The sequence below is a fragment of the Staurois parvus genome, unplaced genomic scaffold, assembly GCF_062004578.1.
Source record: "Staurois parvus isolate SC_StPar_1 unplaced genomic scaffold, SC_StPar_1.0 ptg000011l, whole genome shotgun sequence".
Taxonomy (NCBI): Eukaryota; Metazoa; Chordata; class Amphibia; order Anura; family Ranidae; genus Staurois; species Staurois parvus.
In genome coordinates this window covers 9,512,606-9,539,176 of record NW_028317807.1, presented here as the reverse complement: position 1 = coordinate 9,539,176, position 26,571 = coordinate 9,512,606, and the positions used below count along the sequence as shown (strand labels likewise).

Below are 26,571 nucleotides of genomic sequence, written 5' to 3'. Positions count from 1 at the left end.
GCAGAGAAGTCATCTTTTTGGAGAGATCTGAGGTCTATTAGACCTAGATGTTTCCTCTGCCCTTAACAGCATCTGATCACACCAAGATCAGTGTGCTCAGATGCTTTCCCAATTTAAAAATGGCGCTGTCTACATTTGGGGAGGATTGCTTTTACAAGAAAGCCAACCTTCGACTCTACAAACAATACCAGGATGCCTACAGCTGTAGACATCATCCCGATATAACTTTGAACTTGAAGTCCGACAACATACAGGTACGTTGCTGGTAGTCAAATATTTGTAGGACTAACTGTACACAAAAGTATTCCAATTGTAGGAACATTGTCTAGTGCAGTGTTTCTCAACCTTTTTTCAGTCAAGACACCCTTTAACGGCTTTCCCATTCTGAGTGGAGGTTCCTGGATGTCCTCTCAGGGCCACGCAGCAGCACGATTCTGTAATTGCTGTCTCTCTCGGACACAGCACATCACAGATCGGGATATGGGATCTCTGATCGGCCCTACCGATCATGTGTGTCTAATCACAGCCATCACTGAATGTAAACAGAGACACGTGTGTCTGTAACTATTTTCCCCACTGAACTCAGTGAGAGCTCAGTGTGAGGGGGGGCAGCCTGTGACAGCTCGCTGCATAGCTTATGATTTTCGTGTTCAGCTATGCAAAGAACACACAGATTGCAGCCATCCCCACACAGTACACCAAGCACCATCTGTCCCTGTGTCCCATCAACACCTGTGCCAGTGTCCCATCAACACCTGTGCCAGTGTCCCATCAACACCTGTGCCAGTGTCCCATCAACACCTGTGCAAGTGTCACATCAACATCTGTGCCAGTGTCACACCAACATCTATCACAGTGTAATAGTGTTCAATCAACATCTGCCACAGTATATCAGTGTCACATCAACATCTGTCACAATGTACCAATGCATAAAACATCTGCAATAGTGTTCCATTGCAATATCAACATCTGTCGGTGTCCACCGGTGTACGATCAAAATCTATCAGAGTGTACAAGTGCACATCTGTCAGTGTCCCACCAATAAACCAAAAAATTTAAAGCGCCCCCATCCCCCCATGCTCACGTGCAAAGGCTAGCGCATCCATCGGTCCCGTATAAGTTAACGCCGATTGCACCATACATGTGAGATATTGCCGCGAACGTCAGAGCGTGAGCAATAATTATAGCACCAAACCTCCTCTATACCTCTAAACTGGTAACCTGCAAAGGCTTATAAAGTGTCGCCTATGGAGATTTTCAAATACCAACGTTTGGCGCCATTTCACAAGCGTGTGCATGTTTAAACCGTGACATGTTTGGTATGTTTTTACTTGGTCCAACACCATATTTTATATTTTACAAAAAACTTGGGTATTATATTGTGTTTGTGTGCATTAAAATATATGAAAGTGTATTTTTGCGTTGGTATGTAAAATTGTATTAATACCATGTGACATACAAATTTGCAAAACACATCATTTTATTCTCTAGGGCCTCTGCAAAAAATATATATAATGTTTGGGGGTTCTAAGTTCTAGCAAAATACTGATTTTCACAAAAAGTGTCAGAAGGTGGCCTGGTCTTAAAGTGGATAACACCTGAAGGCTTTCCTTGGATGTTGGAAAAGAAGTAGCAGAATGTGTTTTGGGGTGTAGTTGCAAGTATGCCTATGCCATGTGTGAGAAATAACTTGTTAATATGACGTTTTTGTGGAAAAAACACATTTTATTTAATTTCTTCATTTTCCAAAGAATTGTGGAAAAAAAAAAAAGACTTCAAAATACTTGCTATGCCTCTTACTAAAAACCTCAGACTGTCTGCTTTCCAAAAAGGGGTCACTTGGGAGGTATTTGTACTGTCCTGGCATGTTAGGGCATCAAAAAATGATGAGCCATCAGTACATCAGGTGTAATCAAATGATTGGTACCATAGCTTGTAGACTCTATAACTTTCACACAGACCTTATAATATATACTGATTTGGGTTATTTTTTGCCAAATAAATGTAGCAATATAAATTGTGATTACAATTTATTAGGAAAAATTAGTTATTTGCAAAATTTTAGAAAGAAAAACATTCCTTTTTCAAATTTTGCGGTCTTTTCATTTATAGCGCAATAAAAATAAAAAACCCAATGGTGATAAAATACCACCAAAAGAAAGCTCTGTCTGTCTCAAAAACAATGATAACAATTTCATAAGGGTACAGTGCTGCATGACTGAGTAATTATCATTCAAAGTGCGATAGTTCTGAAAGCTGAATATCGGTCTGGGCAGGAAGGGGGTGAAAGTACCCAGTATTGAGGTAGCTAAAATTTTGCACAATCTCAAGGCACCCCATACTAAAATGTAAAAATCTAAACTAATAGTTTTACATATTGCAGCAACATCCACACAAAAAGAACACACATAGGATTAATTTCTACAATGCAAATATACTTTGGCACACTGGTACTGGCTAGTATTCATTTTCCTCATCTCCCTCACGCTGCCAACGTAACCCTAGTGCTGATAAAGAGAGGCAGGAGAAAGGTAAACAGGGATGCTGGACAAGCCCTACGTGCTCCTTATCAACTGATGATGTCATCGGTTGTTAAGACGCAGGCAGATGGCCTGCACAGTGCTCAAGGCTGTAATGCTGAACAATAGAACCTGTGGCTTTGTGTAACAAAAAAGGCAGATTTAATCCATCCGCCGGCATGTTGACAATTATTGGACAATTATTAGGAATTTTGTCACCCCTGAAGAAACGCCACCCCAGTTGAAAAAGGCTCATCTAGTGGTATAGTAGAAATGGGTCTCGTGCATTGAGGACAAATGTTTTCAAACTGTAGAGCAGGGGTAGGCAACCTTAACGAAGTGGAGATCTACCTAAACAACCTGGGAAAAGTCAAAGAGCACTAGGCACAGCGTCGCACAACTCATAACTGATTTAAACCCTTAATTGCTGTCACAATTGCATGCATTACACTGCAATCATGGGTTTAAATCAGGTGGTGAGGAGGCAACATATTGCTTCCTCACCACTGGTCAAACACACTTGGATCGCTTTTCAGAGGAGCAGCACTGCCAGCTGCACTTGTGAATAAGCCCTTAGTTGCATTTGGCAGTGGCACCCTACCCCCTTTTGCTGCTGAGGCAGCAGCCAAAGGTATACACATGCAGCAGCAGGAATTAAACTCCTTGTTGCTTTTGGTGGGTGCTACTGCCTGCCAATCATTACACATTCAAGTAAATGGGGCCACTCTGCAACCGCCCTGCATCTGCATGCTTCTGCATGGTTCAAGGGATTAAAGCAGGTGGTGGGAAAGCAACACAATGCTGCCTACTTTATCCCCTTGTTTGCTGTACTGCACAAGGTTGGAGGGCACTTGCAGAGCGGCCTTATTCACTTGAATTGGCCATGCTTGGTAGGTGCTACACCCATGAACCATAACGGTAAATAACTCCTGCTGCAGCTGCAACATGTGTACACCCCTGGCAACTGCAGCTTAAGAGGGCGCGGTTGGGGCAGGGATGGTTAAAACACATCTTAACTATGGCATTTTACCCCCCAAACTGCAAATGTAAATGAACACTTAAATATTCTGAGCCCCCAAAAGGCTGCTTTCACAATGATGTGCTGCGATTTACCTGCACCACGGGTGCAGCGCATTTGCAACTTTCCTAGGTTAGCTGCGCTTTGCCATAAGCTACTATTATATTCTGCCAGTGTGGCATGCTTTCAGAAAGTGCTCCAAACCCGCAGAATATAATATTAGTTTTTGGCAAAGTTTAGCTATCCCGTAGGAAAGCTGCAGTCTGCAGGTACACTGCACTGCAACCGCGGTGTGGGTAAACTGCAGCACATCAGTGTGAAAGCAGTCCTATACTATTATGTCCAGTGTATTGCTTCACACTGACCTGACGATCTCTTCTTTCCTGCTTCTAGCACCACTCTGGACAGCGCTAACCAGGATAAGTGGAGTGCAGTTGGTATCACAGGACAGGAGCCAGCACTACAGAGGAGGCATCGTCTTATGCGGCTCTTGCTCCCTACTACATCTCCAACTTTACAAGTAGTCCCTCTGCATTGCACTCTGTTTGATGCTTTGGGATGGCGGGTCAGCAAGCCCAGACTGTGATCTACCAGTTACCTGGCAGTGATCTACTGGTTGCTAAGCCCCGGTGTAGAGGATCTGCTTAGGTTATTTCAGAAGCCTGTTTATATAAAGCAGATCATTTAATTGGTGATCAAAAAAAAAAAACATATGGGTCCTCTGATAGTATAAGAAGTTCTATACAATAGAATTCTTTTTTATCTCTATTCCAGTTAAGCCTCATTCTCACATACCCAAGCACTTGTAAAAGACCACAACTTTTATTTTCCATCTGAAATATCTTTCTTTGGAAATTCAGAATACCTGTATAGATCACGTATGGAGAGAAGTCCCTGGCGACTACCAGTCACAATGTTCTCCCCAGTCACACACATGTCCAGTATCTGCTCCTTCAGACTCTCAGAGCCTAAGTACTTTCCATTTACACTGTACAGATGCAAGGAGTTCCTGTTCTGTAATTAGAAATACACATACTATTAAACCACAATCCACTGCCACACAGCAAGAACAAAGTAAAATGGTGCTCTGTTATATTAATGAGGCTATGTAGAAAATTGTCAAAATGATGGCTTTAAATTGGGATACTGAAAATTGAAGCAGCCATATATACTCAAAATTTACCTTCAAGCTATACTTATAGTCTGGGATGGATACAAAAAGAATAACACAGAGACTGACATTATTACTTTATCTGTTAAAACATGTTGCTGGATAGGGATGTTTAATATGTAGTCATGTCATTCATGGATTTATCAAGGCATATGAAGGAGTTGATACCGATGTGAGGTTCACAATCACTAAAGCCCACAAACTGGAGAGGTTTGACCCCAGATACAGGGATCCTCTCACAGAAGCAGTGGATGCTCTGGTGGTTCTGTGGGATCAGTACACCTGATCTATACCTTTCCTTCCTGAAACTTCTTTCTCATCTGCTTCACAGAATCAATAGAAAAGAAGAAGGCGGAACCCTATAAGTGCAGCATAAAACTCTTTAATATGGCTTAAGGTATGTATAGTACAGGTCACTCATAAAGGTACGGTGGAAAAGCGCTTGTGATCTGAAATAATGGTCGCTGTGTGAAGGGGCTCGAGCTTCTATATGTGCAGGAGGTACGGTGTTCGGAGGCGATGCTGGTGGCCTACAGCATATCCTCCGAGTTCCGGGATTCCCTGTGAATGGAGAAGACGTCACTTATGATCATGTGATATGAGGGGGGGGAGGTGATCGGAAGTGACCTCTTCTCCGTTCAGAGGGAATCCCAGAACTCAAAGGATATGCCGGAAGCCACCAGCTTTGCTGCCCAACACCGGACCTTCCTGCACGTATAGAGGTTCAAGTCCCTTCACACAGTGGATGCCTACCATTATTTCAGATCACAAGCGTTTTTCCACCATACTTTTGTGAGTGGCCTGTGCTATATATACTTTTAGCCATATTAAAGAGTTTTATGCTGCACTTAGAGGGCGCCGCCTTCTTTTTTTCTGATTTCCCACAGGGCTATCTCTAGCTCTTCACTGGCTGACTGCCTTCCAGTAAAATATATATATATATATATATATATATATATATATATATATATATATATATATATATATATATATATATACACCGTATTTGCCGGCGTATAAGACGACTTTTTACCCCTTGAAAATCTTCTCAAAAGTCGGGGGTCGTCTTATACGCCGGTATACGGCATACTGACATTTTTTAGGGGGGCGGCGCGTTGCCGCCGCCGCCCCCCCCCCCCCCTCCCCCAATGGAAGGGACACTAAGTACAGGGGTGGGCAGCGTCTGTTTCTTACCTGGTTCCGGTCCCACGACGATCCGGTCCAGGAAGTGCGGCTGCGCCTTCAGTTCGGCTGCGCCTTCAGTTCGGCCACTGGATGTTCGTGCGGCTGCTCGGCTCCGCCTCCTCACCAGTGATTGGCCGCCAGAACTGTAGCTCAGGAAAGGCACACAGGCGGCCAATCACCGGCGAGGGGGTGGAGCCGAGCGGCCCCGCGAAAATCGAGTGCAGGACCAGCAGGTAAGTGGTCAGTGTAGAGGTGCTGCTGCAACCACATATGCTGGCTGCAGCAGCACCATACGAGAACAGGGTCAGCAAGTGTCAGTGGGAGGAATAGTGCCCCATCATTGGTGTCACTGATACCAATGATGGAGCACTATTCCTCCCACTGATACCAATGATGGGGCACTATTCCTCCCACTGACACCAACGATGGGGCACTATTCCTCCCACTGACACCAATGATGGGGCACTATTCCTCCCCCCCACTGACACCAACGATGGGGCACTATTCTTCCCCCCACTGACACCAACAATGGGGCACTATTCCTCCCCCCCACTGACACCAACGATGGGGCACTATTCCTCCCCCCCACTGACACCAACGATGGGGCACTATTCCCCCCCCCCCACTGACATCAACGATGGGGCACTATTCCCCCCCCCCACTGACACCAATGATGGGGCACTATTCCACCCCCACTGACACCAATGATGGGACACCATTCCTCCCACTGACACCAATGTTGGGACACCATTCCTCCCACTGACACCAATGATGGGGCACTATTCCCCCCACTGATACTAATGATGGGGCACTATTCCTGCCACTGATACCAATGATGGGGCACTATTCCCCCCACTAATACTAATGATGGGGCACTATTCCTTTCACTGACACCAATGATGGGGCACTATTCCTCCCACTGATACTAATGATGGGGCACTATTCCTGCCACTAATGCCAATGATGGGGCACTATTCCTGCCACTGATACCAATGATGGGGCACTATTCCTGCCACTGATACCAATGATGGGGCACTATTCCTCCCACTGATACCAATGATGGGGCACTATTCCTCCCACTGATACCAATGATGGGGCACTATTCCTGCCACTGATACCAATGATGGGGCACTATTCCTGCCACTGATACCAATGATGGGGCACTATTCCTGCCACTGGTGTGCATTGGAAGAGGGGTAGTCTTATACGGCGAGTATAGCTCAAACACTAAATTTTAGCAGGAAAAGTAGGGGGGTCGTCTTATACGCCCAGTCGTCTTATACGCCGGCAAATACGGTAGTGTCTTACACACATATATTTTCATCATAATATGATAATTGTTTTCCATTTTTAGTCCTTTCCACATATACCATTTTTAACCCTTCTTGGAGTGCGCCAAATACCCGTTCCACTTTTTTCACAGAATCAATATCAGGAGTGGCACAGGAGGATGTGGTAAGGCGTTTTGGTAAGACACTTGGCAAACACTGGTGGTCTTATCCTGCAAGGAACCCTTTCTGGTGTTGAGGTCCAGGTCTTCCTTCTTCCCTAAGGTAATTTCTGCCTTTCTCCTCAACCAGGATATTGTTGTTCTGTCCCTCTGTCTGGCTTCAGTTCACCGAGACAATTTTCCTCAACTGTGTGGTTGTGATTCAGACTATAGTAGTCTATCAGCCACTGCTTCTTTCAAGAACATTGATTTCCTTTTCCATTCCAGATAGACCTCATACAGGTGCAGCAGCCTGTTTTTTTTTCATAATATCCAGCTGGCCAAGGCAGACCATCATACAAGCTTATAGTCTTAAGGATCAGATTCCCTTGTTTCCGGTTAAGGTACACTCTACTAGATCTGTGAGTTCTTCTTGGGCTTTTCAGCATTAGCCCACTGTTTACTAGATTTGCAAGGCTATCGCCTGGTCTTCTGTTTACACGTTCTCCAAGGTGGGCTTTGAGGCCTCATCTGATGTCAACTTCCAGGTGAAAGGTTCTTCAGGCAGCTCTTTGACCTGCATGAAGTCCCCAGTTTTTCCTGGGTGTTATTGTTGCTGTAATGTCCAGTTATCAGCTGGACTGCTTTTGGACATCATGAAGATTAAAGACTGTGTTCCTCAATGGATGAGAAAGAGAACAGGATTTTTGTACTCACCATACAATCCTTTTCTTGGAGTCCATTATGGGACACAGGTCTCACCCCTATATGTTTATAATTGTATTCTAGGTACTTCTTTGCTACAAAACTCAAGCATGCTGGTAGTAGGGGGCAGGGTGGCTGGCCTACAGTGTTTTTGTTTTCCAGTGTCCATTCCTTCTTAGTAGCATAACCAAAAGATTAAAGACTTTTTGTGTTCTTCAATGGACCCCATGAAAACTTTTTTACAGTAAGTGTGAAAATCCTATTTTTTAGGTGCTAGCTTGAATTTAGAAAATAACTTTATTGATTTTATAATCAATACATAACTACATTAAATTGTATTTTGTTATATGGAAGTTCAGCCATAAAGACTATTACACAATATTATTATTATTATTATACAGTATTCATAAAGCGCCAATAGTTCGCTCAGTGCTGTACATTACAAAGGGGGACAGAACATGTGACAGAACAATACCAATACAATGCAAAACATGAGGGGATCAAGGGCCCTGCTCTTTCAAGCTTACAATCTAGGAAATTAATCAATAACATACCTTAAGGGTTGCTTTGCCTTCCAGGCTGCTGTGGATGACAATATGTCCATCCTCTGACACAGCTATATTGGGAATAGTCATGACCAGAGTACTATCACTTGGTGGCTTCAGTGTCCTCATGTACTGGCCTCGTCGGATTGTATGGATAATCACTATTCCATCCTGTCATAGAAGGCAAAATGAATTCAATTTTCTGTTAGTACATCAGTGTGAAAATGGATCACTTTGGATTGCTTTTAGTATGATATTAAAATGATTATTAATGCCTAAATGAATTGTGACTTCAGCTAAAAACATTCCAGATGCACCAGAACAAACTCTTATTTCCTTCATAAAGCATCTGTGAGTAACAGCTAGAGATAGCCAGTTAGCAGGAAGTGTGAACTATAGGAGCAGGGAGAGTGTCGGACCTGCAGAGAGACCACTGCTTCCATATAGAGAGCAAAGGTCCTTTTCTACAACATACTGGCAGGGGAAAGGCTTTCCTTTTCAGACTGTAATACTTTGGGCACCTTTTGTTTTGATGCTCCTAAATGTATTAAACAGATTTAAAATAAAGGTTCAATTGGGTTTAAAAAAAAAATATTATAAAAAATCTTACTCTGGCACCAGAAACAGCCATGTCTAGCTCAGTGCTAATGGCTACACTAGAGATTTCATCTGTGTGTCCATACAAGATCTGCAAAGGTTTAGCGGACAGGTCACCAGAAACACCACCCTGAAGAAAGAAAGAAATAAAACTTAATTAGCAAGACAAAGATAGTCTATATGGGTAATTGTCACCACACAGAGACAACAAAACAGTAGCTGATTTACAGGTATCTGTACAAGGCGATTTTCCATGTTTCCTTTCCAGCTATTTTACTCCTATCTCTCACAGATTGATGTACAATACATATATGGAATCACTAAAATGTATTTTGATCATCACCTGGACATTTTTTATTTTGTGGGGATTCCCGATAATCATTTAGTTGTGCCACTTAAACTGACCATTAACCTTACAATCTGATTGTGCTGTCTGTCTTATATCTACCATATTTATATGAGAGTTTACCAAAACAATCCATTCAACTTCTATGCCAACCCATTCAACTTCTATGGCAACAAGCAGGTCCTTGTTGCTGGTATATCTAAAAAAGATTGTAAAATCAGATTGTTACATGTGTGCCCAACTTTAGAAGAGGGAACTGGGCAGGTTACATGTTTTCAGATTCTAACTACATTCAGTAAGTGCCTGAGGGACTTTCCCTCTTCACCCTTTAGGTGGTGAATCTATATTCAGATTTAGCAGAAGCATTTCTGGATTTTGTATGCAAATTTTCCAAACACATTTAAAATCTCTTTGTGTGATAACAAGCACTTCTAATATCAAGTGTTTGTTGTTGTTTTTTAGGGTAGGCCAAAGGATTGTGGCATGATTTGGATTTTTTTTTTTTTAAAGTGCTGTCAACTCGGGTCTGAGTTCTTGCGACTTCAAGAATGAGAGATTTAAAAAAAAAAAAAGTTGTGCTAGTTTGGTGAGATCTACCATCCCCACAGCTGTAGTCAATGTGTCCAACCAGCTAGAAGCTGGTCTCCCTCTGGTGCTTTCGATCTTTCCAAACATTATTTCCTTCTCCAGTGATCTTTCTTATCTAATAGTGTGAACAAAATAGGACAGTTGGACTTCTAGTGACATAGCTGGTTTGATCTCTTTCAAAATTGATCTATTAGTTCCATCAGCTGTCCACGGCACGCATAAAATCCTTCTCCAGTCAATCTCTCTGTCTCATTTTCGTTGTGTCCAGCTTTCACAGCCGTAATTGAAACCTTAGGAAATTAGTGTATGGACAAGTCTGATTTTTGTTTTGAGTGTAACTTTTTTTTACTTTTGAATACTATGTCAAGAGTCTTCATTGTGTGGCTACCAAGTGCTATTCTGTGGAGTATTTTGTCACTACTAGTTGCTTCTTTGTTTATGAAAGAGCCCAGAAGATTAAAATGCTTTACAATGTCTATTCTATCGCCACCAAGCTCAAAACTCTTCATCATATTGTGTTCATTATCTTCATTTTGATTATATTCAATTCCAATCCCATGTTTTTACTTTCAGCTTTAACGTTTCTCAGTAAATATAGTATTTTGTAGCCAGCCTATATTAGATGATTTCGAACCTGAGCCAAAGAGAAATCCAGTGCCAGACAAATACTAAATAGAGAGAACTTAGTACTCACTTGCTGTGAGATTTGCCAGATCATGCACGTTGCATCTCGAGACCCAGATATGAGATGTATACCACAGTAATCCGTAGCAAGGCACGTCACAATGTCTATCAGAGAGATAAAACACAGGCAAACTTCAAGCTAAGAAACACATTAATTATCCATTGTATATACTGTAAGTCCTTAAAGTGGTATTAAACACAAAAATGTAATATATTGCAGCTTATCAACAACGCACACTGCTGTTACAGCAACAGTTTTTTTTTCCTCTTGGGATAAAGGTTTTACATGAATAAATAAAAGGTGATTATTGTATGCACCCCTGTCAGTGGCAAATGAATTAAAAAGAAAACTAATGCAACCATTGCATCTAAGAATTGGTAAGCTGCAGTATAATAAATGTTTGCTTTTAGGATTAACACCGCTTTAAGGTCCCTTGCACACAGGGGTGTCTAGCTGCTATGTGTTCCTCCCAGTTTTTTAGTGCACCCAGGAGGAACAGGTGCAGCATCCAGCCTGTCAAAGTCAGGCATCACATCTGGGAACTGGTAAATGCAGTATATTACATTTTTTATTTTGGTTTACTGTACATTAACAGACATGTTTAAATATATATATGTGTTGAGTATGAATATATTATGCTACACTAAAATCAAGAAATAACAAAAAAACAAGCTCTATAGTCATCCAACATCCTTGTCATATTTTTTTGGTTTGTTTTAAATTCTAGATTAAACTTTGTAGGTTTAAACTAAAGTGAGGCTGCCAAAACAACTTGTAATAACATTGTTTTTTTTTTTTAACAAGGAATTAATGCTGTAAGAATAGAAGACAATAGGATGTATGTGGGTAACACTTCTGGGAAGAGCAAAGCATGGAAGGTGTGCATGATTTGTAACCTACCCCCCTACCTCCACACAAACTTTGGTACATAATTCGGTTGGAAAAAAAAAAGAGCTTCTAATAAATTCAGGCTCCATTCATACCTGGGCATTTTGAATCACAGGCAGACTCGCCGGGATTCTGTCTGCAGTTTCAAAGGCTCTGCTAAAATGACAAATCCCACAATGTGAATGTCAAATATCATTCATTTTAACGGCACCTAAAAACGTGGTGCACTTCTGTCACGATTTATCGCAGCAGAAGTGCACCACATTTTTAGTTGCCATTAAAATGAACGGCATCTGAAATTCGCATTGTGCAATTTCTCATTTTAGCAGAGCGTTTTGAAATCACGGGCAGAATCCCAGCGATTATGCCCATGATTCAAAATGCCCAGGTGTGAATGGAGCCTAAGTATACTAAACTATATAATAAGTATACTATTATGTGTGTGATGGTAAAAATTCATTGTAATAACCACATCAAGTGACTAAAATGGTAAATTCTAGATATTTATTTAAACATTTTATATTCTCCGGTTACCTTCCAATGTTTTATGAAAAAAGCATTTTAACACTTAACTGTGAAAAAAAGATACTGAAAAAATATGCACTTCTTTTATGGCTGACTGGAGTTTTTTTTTTTTTAAAGCATATAAACAGAGAAGAGGCTGCTAATTCTCACCCATGTGACGAATGTGTTGTCCAATAACTTTGCCCTTTGTCAGTGATGTCACTCGAATACTGTTATCCCAGTGGCCTCCACTGAACAGCACTTTCCCATCATGAGACACCACGAACAGTTTGGAGATAATCACAAGTCCAGGAGCGAATGGACCGGACACAAAACGCTGGGTTCTGTCATTAGGAGGAAACATCAGGTACATTTTACGCTTTAGAATCATGTGAGAGGCAACATTTAGTGTATGTTTAATTGTTCATAGACAACAATGGCTAGGTAATTCTGCCACAATCAAATGGTCCCACAGTTCACTTACTTTTGATTAGTCACAGTCTGATCCTTTGTAAAGGTAAAATAATTGGAAATACTCTTGTCATAAGGCAACCATCCATGAGTTCCAATGATTAGATTTTGATTTATTGTCACCTAATCAGATAAACACAAAGAAAACTGGATCTGTTACATAAAGGTTACAACAGACAGCTGTAAAACATTTTGAGGTGCTTCTAGTTTTAAACAAGATCTATTCGTAGCATTTGGTGAGACGTCGCATCTGATGCTCCAAATGTGCTTACTAAGGAATTACAGAGTCCGCCATTGCTGGCCAGTGTAACAAGAACCCCCCCCCCCCATACCTGGGAGTATTGGATATTTTGCAGAGCCCCAGTGGCACACTGGGTCAGGAAAAGCATAGGCAATGTATTCACAAAATAAAAGTACAAGATAGAACCCCACAGGGCAAAGTTTAATAAATTAATTTTTGTAAATGCAAGTATCTCAAAATGAGTAAACAATGAAAACAACAAATGCTAATCAGGGATAAATGTAAAAATATCCAAAGTTTATTGAAACATACAATGGTCGACTTGCATGACAACAGTACAACCTCCTGCGCTCAGGTACCGGGGCTTAAGGGTGTAGTCCGCTTGTGTAGCTAGCTGGCATGGTGACAAAAGTCTTGCTGCCCTCTCAGAACTGTGGGTCTAAGGAGATGTATCTTTAAACTGGCATCCATTTTATAGAATGCCTCAATGTTAGATATGTAACAGCTTAAGTGTCGTTTCGAAGGAATATGCTTTCATTTCTCATGATCACCGCCATGCCAGTTATAATATGTCGCTGTACTGCACTGGTGACAGTATGTAAAAAAAAAAATAGTGAAAAGAATTTTTTAACTTTTTTCATTTTCCGAAAAATTATGACAAAAAAAATACAACTTCAAAAAACTCGCCATGCCTCTTATGAAGTACGTCGGACTGTCTACTTTGCAAAAAGGGGTCATTGGGGGATATCTGTAATGTTCTGACATTCTTGGACCTTAAGAAATTAGATTGGCTGTCAGTACTTCAGGATTGATCAATATTCAGATCTATACCATAGTTTGTGAACTCTATAACTTTCCTACAAACTAAAAAATACATCCTAATTTGGGTTATTTTCACCAAAGACATGTAGCAGAATCGGTCTTTTTTTGTTAATTTAGCAAAAAATAAAAACCCCAGTGGTGATTAAATACCACTAAAAGAAAGCTCTAGTTGTGTGAAGAAAATGATAACATTTTAGTTTGGGTACAATGTTGTATGACCGCACAATTGTCATTCAAAGTGTGAGAGCGCTGAAACCTGAAAAATGGCCTGGGAGGGAAGGGGGTAAAAGTGCCCGGTATGGAAATGGTTAAAGGAAGAGACTGAAAAAAAAAATGTGGGAGGAAGTGACAGACAATCTGGAGCTAGTATGCAAGGGTACTCACTTTGGCTCTAAAGAAGAGGGTCTGTCCCTAGAAACTAGTAAGCCTCAGGACACTATGGAGACTTCCCATACCACTGGCTTGGTACCGTGGATCTAGAGGTGGTCTTGTCTGCATCCTTATATATGCCTGTATATAATACGTGTTTGTGAGTATATGACCTATTTTAATAAATGGTATTTTTGGTGATGTGCTAGGTCGGTGCGCCCCCTTTCTTTTACTACTTGCATGACACCCTAAACCTAAAAAATGCCATTGTATAGTTAAGATTGTGACAGCAAGGTCAACACCACTTGGAAATTCCCATGAAACCTAAGATGTCTGGAAACACTAAAACACATGGTCAAAATGCAACACAATAAAAATCAAATGTAAGTATGATCATAAAGCATCAAGCCCCCAAAGGTAACTTACTGCCAAATGAACAATGACGCTAAGCGGAATGATAGATAAATGAACATCTATATATGTGACAATACCTCTATGCTGCGAAGTCAAAGCCAAAAATGTCAGATTAATGGAAAACACAATACTGGGCACATTATGTGCTACAGATAGGGCATGCCAAGTCCACAGGTCACAATGGTGGGGATTTACTAAAACTGGTGCACACAGAATCTGGTGCAGCTGTGCATAGTAACCAATTAGCTTCTAACTTCAGCTTGTTCAAGCTTTGACAATAAAACCTGGAAGCTGATTGGTTCCTATGCACAGATGCACCCGATTTTGTGTGCACCAGTTTCAGTAGATCTCCCCCAATGTGTCTTGTGTTGAGCAATAAGGATACTGTGTTTACATGTGAAAACCTTATATCGCACCTTTACTTATTTTCACATGTCTCTCTAATCCTTTGACTGCCAAAGATGTGTGCTATACATCATAGCTCTACGTTAGGCAGCCCCCTGATGCAATGAAGAAAAGGGTGCCCACCCATTCACATAGCTCCAGCATGGAGAATGGCACCTGTCTTGTGACCTGTCTAAAATTTGTGCTTCTCGAAATAGCAACCAGGGCTATCAGGGAACACAAGTCTCACAAAGCCAGAATTGCATAGCCCTAAGTACTTCAAGGTCCACCATCACTAAGGTGCTGGGAGAAGGGAAAAAAATGTACTGATTCCTCCATCCACGCACACAAGGTGGATGGAGGAACCCCTACCATTGGGACATGGCATTCTGACAACTGCACCTGGGGCTGTCAAAATACACAGATCAGCAGTTGCAACCACTGATCGTCAACAGTTTTCCAACTTGAAAATTTGATTCTAACAATCTACTTCTGTTGAACAGGGACGGTCACATACTGATCAAAATGTGTCTGGTCCCAGCTGAATTTCGATCCTTCTATGGCCAGCTTATGTCCATTCAAATCAAATTTGTCTACTGCTGTAGACCAGCACAGCCGTCTTGATCAGTGTGCTTACAGTAAAGCACACCTTGCCCCGTAGTAAAACACTCCCACCACATAGTTAACCCTTTGATCGCCCCTCATATTAACCCCTTCCTGCCCAGTGCCATTAGTACAATGTCAGTGCTTTTTATTAGCACTGATCACTGTATTGGTTGGTGTCACTGGGGTGTCAGAATGTCTGCCGCAGTCCCGCTAAAAGTCGCTGATCGCTGCCATTACTAGTACAAAATAAATTTTAAAAATCCCAGTATCTTTACCGCTATTTGTAAATGCTATAACTTTCATGTACACCAATTAAGTTACACGTATTGGGATTTCTTTTTAGCAAAGACATGTAGCAGAATACATTTTGGCCTAAATTTATGAAGAAATTTGATTTTTAAAATTTTTTTACTGGACATGTTTAATAGCAAAAAGTCCAAAATATTGTTTTTTTTCTCAAAATTGTCAGTCTTTTTTTGCTTACAGCGTTGCATGACTGCGCAACTGTCAATTAAAGTAACGCAGCGTCGCAACGCAAAAAATGTCCTGGTCAGGAAGGGGGGGGGGGAATCCTCAGGAGCGCAAGTGGTTACAAAGGCTGTGTGAGTGTAGGTGTGTGTATGTATATACTGTATGTGTGTATGTATATGTGTGTGTGTATGTATGTATGTTCATAATAGCGGCAAGGACTGCAGCTCATTAACTCCCTAAATGCAGCACCACTGTGCTGCAAGCAAGGGCGCAGAGCAGCCCCATTCACCTGGGGGTATACGTCCAGCCGTGGCCACAGCATGTGTACGTCCCAAGCTGTTGCCACTGTAGCTAAATGGAGAGCAGTTGACGTGGTAAACATATGGCTCGCCCGCTTTGTTTTACCACCCCCCAACCGCACGTGTGAGCGAGCCCTTGGTTCACATCTGGGCGGCTGTAAATTCATTTCAATGGGCTTCCCTAACTGTAGAAACACAGGGAAAGAAATCCTGGGCCTTTTTTTCTAAAAATGACACCACAAAAAAATGCACTGTGTTTGCTAATGCATGGGGGTACAGTTAAGAATTAAGGACACCTGTACTTGTCTGCTAAAGAGCAGTGTGTTCCTCAACATGTAGTAATGTGAACCAAGCCTTAGGCTGGGATGCCTCAAGACTGAACATACTTTTCAAGAGTGCCCTGAATGGAACAAGGTTGAAAAACAGTGCTTTAGAGCAGTCTTTTTCATCCAGGGTGCCCAGCCAACCTGGGGTGCCTTCAAGCTCCTTCAGGGGTGCCTTGGCAAAATTCCTAAAAATAGCCAAAAAATGTATACAAGCCAGTGGGTGGATAAGGCCAGCCTTTTAGTTACACAAAGACAGGTTTTCATTGTACACCATTATAACCTAGTTGTTGGTGTCCTAACAACCAATGATGTCATGGGTTGATAAGGAGGACATCAGGCCCTCCTCTGCTCCTCTCCATCACGACCGGGGTCACATTAGCTGAATGACTGACAGAAACTGAGGAAGATGAGAAACATTGGAATACTAGTCAGTACCAGTGTGCAAAGGTGTATTTGCTTTAGAAAAATAAATCACCTCTAATGTTGGGTATCCTATGTGTGTGGATGTTGCTGTGTTATGTAAAACTATTTTAGAATGGGTTCCTTGAAATTGTCCATAATTTTAAAGGGTGCCTTGACTGAAAAAAGGTTGAGAAACAGTGCTTTAGACTAATATAGCCAATTCAAATGTTAGCAAAACCACAAATCAAAGGAAAAACTCACCAGCGTTTCTGAACTTCCCTGAGTTATGAAGGAACGCATTTGACTCTTTGGGACAATGGCTTTAACAATAGGGATGTCATCGCTGATTCCCTGGAAAATAAAAGCAGAAGTTTTCCACCAAATAAAGATTATATCATAATAAGGATGAAAACAGTAGGAAAGGGGAACAAAGCAAAAAATAAAAGACAAACATCTGCTCATATACTGTATAATCCTAAATTCAGCTTTTAAGGGAATGCATTTCTCTGTTTTTATAGCTAGGTTACCTTTATGAAAAATGATTTAATCTCTGTGAGGTTTTGGAATAAATTCAGTGGTGCATTGTCAAGTTTAGTCTGTCTCATTAGCACTTCCTCTGCAGATAACCGAGGAGGATGAGGTTCCTTTTTCAGAAAACAAAATCATATGAAAAAAAATATTAACATTAAAATGGAATCCATTCAGTATCATTAATTACTGCAATAAGAATTTTAGCTTACATGAAAACTATAGTCAATGTTTTTGGATCATTTTGTAAATGGGATGAGTCTGAACTCCCCCCACACCCCCAACCACCATCACACACACATTCTCTCTCCGAGACCCTTTTCTTTGTCAGGTGCACTCGACCCTGCAGCTGACCTCCATCAAGACCATTTTGAATTCTTACAGAGTTCTGCGGGAATGCAAAACCCATCTGATGCAAATAAAAGCCTGTCCACACAGGCCCTAATACTTACATTATTCCGCAAGTTCAGAGTCCTCAGATCTTCGAGGTGGGAAATATGGGAAGGTACTTCTAGCAGCAGTCATGACAGTAAGGTTCTATGAAGTAACTAGCAAGGGCCTGTATTTCGTATATAGTATATGCCCACTAATTTTGTTTTTTATTAAAACATAAAAATATTAGTAGTCCACTTGTGAGTTAGCTAAATCCAAGAGCAAAAATAAAAGTTTTTAGATGTGGTGGCTGCATTTTCTTAGGCTTTGTTTCCTCCTATTCACCCGGTGAACCCGCCAGTAAAATACTTCCTGTCCTAGGGTGACAAGGCTTACTCACTGAACTGTATCTAAGGAAAATCAGTTGTCACCCTAACAAAGAATATATGATAGGACTACAGGACTCCTCCTTATCTATATAACATGGATGGAGGGGTTCTGGAGTCATTAGGGTTTATCTGATTCTAACTGAACACTTTACTGATATAATTGAGTACTACACGTCAGTTCAGAGGCTACGTGTGACCTGATCTGCACTGTTCTTTGTTTCTTTGGAAGCAGCATTTAATAATAAGGTGTGTTTGATCTGCAGGCAAATTGGATCACATGCAACCTTTTCTTGTCTGCAGCATTTGCAAGAACGCATGTTGACATAAGTCCTTAACTACCTTTGCTGAAATACTAATGAAGTCTCTAAACTGACATGCTATTTACATAAAGACTTTCCCTCCAATGTTTTGGTGGCCTAAGCAAAACGATTTGGAGATCAAGGGATGAGGCCGCAGCAACCATGCATCAACCACAGAATTCTCTTTTCTTTTTTTTTTAATTACATATTTTATTAAGTTTTTTCCAATTCATAAATCAACATTATATCATATTTATATTAACAAAAAAACATACATTTCACCAAAATTATCTGTCCCCGTCCTCTCCTACCCTTATCCCGTCCCTCCCATTAAATTGCCCCTGTCCATGTAGTTCTTTCCTTCTATTTCCTTCCGTATTTTCTTGTCCCTTTTTTTTCCTCTCTTTCATTTTCCTATCCTTGTCCTCTCCTTCTACGCCTCCTTTTCTCTTGCCTCTCTCTTTCTCACCTTCCTTTCTTTTCCCGTTTCCTTTTTCTCTTTTTTTTTCCTCCATTTTCTCTTCTTCTCTCCCCCCTCTCCTTTCTCTTAACTTCATATGCGCCCCTCCAGTTGTTCAACTTAAATCCACCTACCTCAGACTACCTGGGACTCCCACCACTTCCAGATATGTTTTAGATGTCTTAAAGTCGTACCATCTATCCCCTTCCTTTCTAAATTTTTCCATTTTAACTTCATCTATATGGTATAACTCCTCTATCTTATATACTCGATCCTATTTATCCAATCCTTCACTGTTGAGGGCTCCTGTACCTGCCAAAATTTGGTAATGAGCCCTTTAGCCGCACTAATTAGATGGTATAATACACCAGGGCTTGAAAAAGCCGCTCACCAAATGCGAGGAGAAATTCCTCTGTGGCGAGCGGAGAGCACAGATGAAGCATGGAGCGACTGCACCTGCGCTCCAAGCCTCATTGTAAAGCCGAGTTCCGGTTTACAACTTCCGGTTTCCGGCTTCTGTGGCACCACCGCCGAGGGGACAGGTGCAGGAGAGGTCCGCTTTCCTCCGCTGAGAGGAGACACCCTCTCCACCGCCGCGGGGGACTCAGGGGGACAGTAAGTACTGTACACAACATGTCCTATCACTATAATGAAGTACAGGGGAGCTGGGATATACATTACTCAGTAATGTATATCCCAGCTCCCCTGTACTCCATTATAGTGATATGACATGTATACAGTAATGTATATCCCAGCTCCCCTATATTCCATTATAGTGATGACATGTATGCAGTAATGATTACTGTATGCATGTCATATCACTATAATGGAGTACAGGGGAGCTGGGATATACATTACTGTATACATGTCATATCACTATAATGGAGTACAGGAAAGCTGGGATATACATTACTGTGTACAGTTTTATATTTTGGACTATTTATTCTAAAGAAAAATGTAATTTCATAAGCTTTAAGGGGACGTGGTTGGGGGCGGGCTGGGGGTGGGCCTGGGCAAGGTTGGGTGGGGCAACTGGTGGAGAGTAAGTTTTGTGACCGGCTAGTAGGTCTGGACTCGAAATTTTATCCCCTGTAAATACACTATATTTATATTGTTTGACATCTCTGACCTGTAAAATAAACACTCTCACAGGTCCTTCTGTATGGTGATCCCCAATATCTCCTGTATGTATTGGATTCTATCTTGTCAAAACACCTGTATTTTAGGACAATTCCACCATATATGTGGCATTGTTCCTTTAGACCCACACCCCCCCCAACATAATGGTGAAACTTATACCCGTTGTCTATGTGCCACACACAGTGTGCAATACCATCTCGTTAAACATTTATAATTAATTTCAACTGTGTTCATACTCATCACCCCATGTGTTAGTTGAAACATTTTATTTTTCTGTTGCTCGCTCATTTTTGTTCCCAATTCCTTTTCCCATTTCTCAAAGAATGGCGGAGGACCAGGTTCCATCAACTCAGTAAGGATCTGAAAGATCCCAGAAGTAGCATGTTTTTGACCTATATTAGAACTCAACATTTTTTCAAATGGGAGCATGTCCTCCAGCATCCTCAGTAGCTGAGGGAGCATTAAGACAAATGGTCTTAATTGACAGTATCTCAATTCATCTAAAAAAAAAAAAGTTTGGGTTAAAATGGAAGGTATATTAAGTAATGCACAACTAGAGAGGGTCATTTGGATACCACAAAAGTTTTGTGATATGGATGAAAACAGTAGCACGTTGACACGGGAGGTGTTAAGTGTTTGGGCTAGTATGCACAAACGAAGGGGTTGGAAGTTTAATTCATTGTTGAGTTTTTCCCACCAGGGAAAGACAATATTTCTTGGAAATAGTTTAAAGACAGAGATGCACATTTAAGGGACATAGTAGACAAGGGGAAGTTGCACACTTTTCAAGAGTTAAAGAGTAGAAAAGATTTATTTTTCTACAGAATTCTCTAATAACAGTTTCTGGATAAATCAAAGTGGAACAAAAGTCCACATCACTTACCTTCCCTCCAGCAATGTGATGTCAACAAACTCCCTCACCACCTGCTCACTTATCACCTCTGACATCTTTAGCTGGTCTTCTTTCAGGTTTGCCACCCTCAGCTATCCTGATTGGTTGGCCTTAACTATTGAGCATGGGCACGGGAGATAACCATCCCAGTACCAAGGCATGCTAAAATTGTACACATAGCTGTGCATGCATTTAGAAGAAAATTACTAGTAGTGGGTAAGAAGCATTTATTGCAAATGGGACAAAGTTTCTTCTGCATTAACCTCCCTGGCGGTATTCCCGAGTGTAGCTCGGGGTAACACTTCAGTACCAAAAGCGGTAACCCCGAGCTACACTCGGGAATACCATGCGGCGCTGCTCCGGCATGTGTTCTTCACTTACCTTACCCTGCGCTCCCGCGATGTGTCCCCTGCAGCGTCCCCGGCCATCTCCTCCGGCCGATGCCGGCATCCGGCTTCTGTGTCCTGTCCCTGTGACGTCGGGACGTACGGGCGCCTCCGGCGGCGGGAAATTTAAAAATTTTAAAAAATTTCATTTTTTTTTTTACATTTTACATAGTAAAACATTGCTGTCTCAACCAATTTCACATACATCTTGTCCCTAGTGCTTTGTCCTGCGCCCTGCCTGCATTTTGTCTGTTCTTTCTGCCTGGAAACTGAGAAATGTCCATGGCGTCCAAAAAGTGTCCCTTTAGGTCAAAAGCGGTTTAGATCAGCTAGAGAACAGCGATAGTAAATCAGAACCACTTGCAGAATTGAGTGATAATGATTCGTGGGGGAAAGTCGTCATCAGACACTGAAAACGATTTTGCGACTGAGCTCAGCAATGTGCGAACTTGGCGCTATATTTCACATTTCAGTGTTTTTGGTTTGATTATATTATTGAATTAAATTTTTTATTATTTTTATATTATTTTTATGATTATTTATTAAATTATAATTTATGATTTTGTGTTTCAAATTTTATCATACCCGGGATGTTTACTAGACTCTTGTTCGGACAGATTTCAGTGAGTTTTTCCTAATAATTACAGGCCTACAATAAAAAAAATACATATTTCCATGCAAAAAAATGGTACCGCTTTCAGCACCAAAAATCTGAAATAATCATACCGCCAGGGAGGTTAAAATTGTCTGCTAGCACTTTTTTTTTTACAGTAAGATTACACTTAATCTTACATTGGTTGTGTAGATGTTTTTGGATCATAACATGGTGAATTTCATTTAGTTCGTTCTGTCTGAACAAATAGGGGTGGATCACTGTTTTATTTATTTTTTCTGTAAAACTATATTCCTTTTTTCACAAGTTTTGGTAATCAGCACATATTTTTTGAAAATATGTAGAAGTATCTGTTTTAATATTTTTTTTTAACTTTCTTCATGCCTAATTCCTTAAAAATAACAGTATGGGCTCAAGCTAAAGAATCTTATACCAACGCATATTAAATATAGAATTTAAATGTTTCCCTTCACTTTCAGGAAATAAGCAATCTCTCCGAAGTGAGGAGAACCCCCAACTTACACTGTTCTCACTGGAAATCCCTTATCTGGTGACAACTTTACAATTTTGGATTTCTCATTCCCTTCTGTTCCTGAGACAAAGATCAACAACGCGGGCACATTTCCCTAGCAGACAAGAACAGCAATAAAAATTTGACAGAGGTTCTAACCCTTTTATTTTGGATAGAGCAAGGAGGGAACCCCTGTCAGAATTTTTTTCACCATCTGTGTCCAATTGCAGAGATTTCCCTTCACTTCCTGTCTCATTTCCAAACAGGAAGTGACAGGAAATCCGTGCAAATTAGGGGAATTCCTTGGAGGCCCCCAGGACTAGTGTCCTCATTAGAAGATTTATTACTGTCTAATTTTATTACTTTTCTGGTGGCAACCCAAAATTTGGGAATTTCTTTTACTTTCACTTTCAATGATAATGGTAAACAAGAGGAATAGAGAGGGTGAATCTCCTTAACGGGGACACAAACAACAATACAAACTAACAAGCATTCTAATCCCTCTGCACTCTATCCAAAACTAAGAAAAAGTTTTGCCTTTAGTTCTACTTTAATTATTAATTTAGTATATATGTGAATACTTTGTCTTTTTAATATACTTCATGCAATTTAACAAGTAACACAAGCAAATACCTTTAACAACTGGCAAGGTGTTTGGCCAAAGTTATTAATCATTCCTTCTATTGCTTTTCTTTCTTTCTCATCTGCGATGGCATCTAGGTCCACAGCACCTGATTTTGTATGAAAACAGGAAAAAGATCACAATTTGCAATAAAAATATGAACTTATATTTGCAGGAACAATACGTGCGGCGGTGCCAATACTTGTTAAAGGCACCTCCATGCAAGTACCCACATGCAGATTTTTGTGCATGACAAAACCGCACAGTGCTGTGGTTGAACAGTTCAATGCGGTGCGTTTGGGATTTCATTTCCATGTTTCTTGTATGTACTGCAGCCCACTGAAAATAATGGGATGCCCTGCATGCGACGCCAGGGAACATGCAGAAAACACATGCACACATAAAACATAGGTTCGCTAATGTACAGCGCTGAGCAAACCCTTTGGCGCTATATAAATACTGTATAATAATAATAATATGTATGCGCTGTACCTTCGTAGCTACAATAGTAGAAAACATTGAGAGCCTCCACTGCTGCTGGTCCTCTCTGCTTGTAACCAAAGATCAAATCTATCCATTCATGAAGGTGAACAGAAACATACTCTGACTCCTGTGAAAGAGGACTGAATTAATAAATACATAAGTTATGCCAATGTCAGCCAAACTGTGATATATCATAAACATGTACCAGTGCTTTCCTGTGCTTGTGGATAAAATCTTCAGGACTTTTGGCCCATTTTGGGAGAATCACATCATCTACCTGCTCTTTAGAAATCTGCAACTTTCCCAAATCAAATCCTACAATACATAAAAAAAAAAAAGAAGTAGGCCAATTAAATAAAAGTCAACACGTCACTAAGCTTGTTCATGTGATAGCTCCCCTCACTAAGATTGTACATACCTTGCCCATATCACTTTGTCACCCTACCTGTCAGCTGGAGCTTCAGGTTAAAAGCCCTGTGTACGTTCTATATTAGAGTGGCTGTAAAGGCTCAAGGGAGAGTTGGCTCCCGCTACTGGCAATCACAGCCAGTGAGCCAATGAAGAGAGAGTTGGGGTGGGGCCAAGCCACACTCCATGCGTGAACAAACACACAGAGCAGTGGCTCGGGAGCAAGCCTGCTTGGGTGTCACCATAGCAAGCTACTTGCTATAGGGGAACTAGACAGAAGGGAGGGGCCAGGAGCGGCAGCAGGGGACCCAAGAAGAGGAGGATTGGGGTTGCTCTGTGCAAATTCATTGTAGAAAGCACGCAAGTATGATATGTTTCTTGTTTTAAAACAAACAAAAATCTGCCTTTAATATCACTTTAAAGCTTACATAAGGCTAATAACATTCCCCTATGCCCATGTGACAGTACTTCATCATGGTAAGAAGGCTAGGACACCAGCTCCCCCATACTCAGAAATACTGGGTATTTTGCATGGCTGAGGAAGTCAAATGTGGTAATGGGAGTGTTGCAAAGCCAACGGCCAGGGGAAAGAGGTATTAATGTCCTCCCAGAACACGCCCTCCCGCATGCCCCCCGCCGATCTCTGTGATCGCTGTGTCCTACAGCGGCCTTTTACCACGTGATCAGCTGTGTCCAAAAACACAGAAGATCACAGAATAAATACCGTTGCTGGTTATCAACAGCACTTTCCTCACGCTGTCACAGTGTGATGAAAGTACTGCTGATGACCGGCAGCTGTCAGTGGAGATCGGCACTGATAATCAGTGCCCAGCATTGCCGCTCACCAGTGCCCAACAGTGCTGCCCAGCAGTGCCTCCCATCAGTGCCCAGCAGTGCCACCCCCCAGTGCCCCCAGCAGTGCCACCAGTCAGGAATGTCAGTAAATGCCTTCAGTCAGCACCACCTGTCAGTGTTGCCCATCATTGGCACCTATCGGTGCCGCCCATCAGTGCCCATCAGTACAGCATCATCAGTGTCGCTTCATCAATGCCCACCAGTGTTGCATCATCTGTATCACCTCATCAGTGCAGCCTATCAGTGCCCATGAGTGCTGCCTATCCGTGCCACCTCATCAGTGCCCATCAGTGCTGCCTATCAGTGCAGCCTCATCAACGCACATCAGTGAAGGAGAAAAATTACCTGTTTGCAAAATGTAATAATAAAAACAAAGAAAAACTTTTTTCTCTTTCAATTTTTTTGCTCTTTTTTTGTTTATAGCGTAAAAAAGAAACTCCCAGTGGCGATTAAATACCACCAAAAGAAAGCTCTATTTGTGTGAAAAAAATTATAAAAATTTCATATGCGTACGATGTTTCATGACATGAAAATTGGCCCGGACACGAAAGGGGTATAAGTGCCCTGTAGGCAAGTGGTTAAGAGTACCTGGTACTTTGACCATTTAGAGCATAGTTACAGCTGTACTTAAGACTAAAAGTGGGTATACACATATCGAAAGTCAGCCGGTTCAGCAGGAACCAGCTGACTTTTGGTACGTTTGTAATGCTGTCTGTTCAACAGTCATTCTGTTGAACAGTCATGCGAAAAAAAACAGCATTTGATCAGCACTTGCAGCCAATGGCTACAAGGCTGATCTGTGTATTCTATCACGATACAAAGACACAGCAGAAGAGATATCTATATTAACATTGCTTGTGTTGATGCAGGCATCTATGAGATTTTTTTCTGTTCAACCCTCTGGCTGATTGAGAAAAAACTCAGCATGTATACCCTGCTGAATGTGAACTTTCATAAAAAATCCCATAATCCAGACAAGTCTCTACTCATCTATGTCAGCAGCAACACAGACCTCAGCTGCAGACCTATAGAGGCCAAGATCAGCAGTGGCAGCCATGAGCTTTTACCACTGTGTACCTTGAAAGCAGAACTTTATGGATCCAGCAAAATCTACCCTTGCAGCGAGGGTCTTACTACACTGCAAGGTTTAAGCGCTTGTTAAGTCTAGGGGTGTCGGAAGCAGGAACAATACCTACCTTACTCCTGTAGGCTTTCTCCATCTATGCAATCAGTCCTGCGCTGCTTCCTGTCTCACGCACTCTGAGCCACAATCGCACTCCAGTCTTCTTTACATGCATTGCAGGGCTAATAGCCCTGCACTGTACATTATGATACCAAGGGTCTACCCAAAGTACCAGGGAGAGGAGGAGAACACAGGAATGGGGGTTAAGGTTAGTAATACTACCTGTTCACTTCCCTCTAGTCCTAACAAGGGAAGTGCTGGGAAGGGGGTAGAGGTGAACTGCAAGTGTACAAGTTTACATAATTCCCAGAGTTCAGCTTTAGGGATGACTATAAACCTCTTCATCTTTCCTGATATTTGATAGCCTGGTGTGTCATTTAGACAAGGACCTAACTGCTTAAAATCCCTAGAGGGAATACCTGGCCTTTCTGGTAGTTGGAAATGC

General features: G+C 41.5%; 1 protein-coding gene across 2 annotated transcripts in view; it reads right to left on the bottom strand.

Moving 5' to 3' along the window:
* The window catches only part of NBEAL1 (neurobeachin like 1), a 241,734-nt gene that overhangs the window by 11,705 nt on the left and 203,458 nt on the right, over positions 1 to 26,571 (bottom strand). For both annotated transcript variants that reach the window (XM_089670591.1, XM_089670583.1), the window contains 11 exons: positions 23,886 to 23,995; positions 23,690 to 23,807; positions 23,209 to 23,306; positions 17,513 to 17,629; positions 17,247 to 17,336; positions 12,665 to 12,774; positions 12,352 to 12,524; positions 10,798 to 10,892; positions 9,183 to 9,299; positions 8,582 to 8,743; positions 4,403 to 4,551 (listed from right to left, as the gene is read on the bottom strand). In XM_089670591.1, the coding sequence (XP_089526717.1) occupies positions 4,403 to 4,551; positions 8,582 to 8,743; positions 9,183 to 9,299; positions 10,798 to 10,892; positions 12,352 to 12,524; positions 12,665 to 12,774; positions 17,247 to 17,336; positions 17,513 to 17,629; positions 23,209 to 23,306; positions 23,690 to 23,807; positions 23,886 to 23,995 (1,339 nt within the window). The remainder of the gene's footprint in view (positions 1 to 4,402; positions 4,552 to 8,581; positions 8,744 to 9,182; positions 9,300 to 10,797; positions 10,893 to 12,351; positions 12,525 to 12,664; positions 12,775 to 17,246; positions 17,337 to 17,512; positions 17,630 to 23,208; positions 23,307 to 23,689; positions 23,808 to 23,885; positions 23,996 to 26,571) is intronic.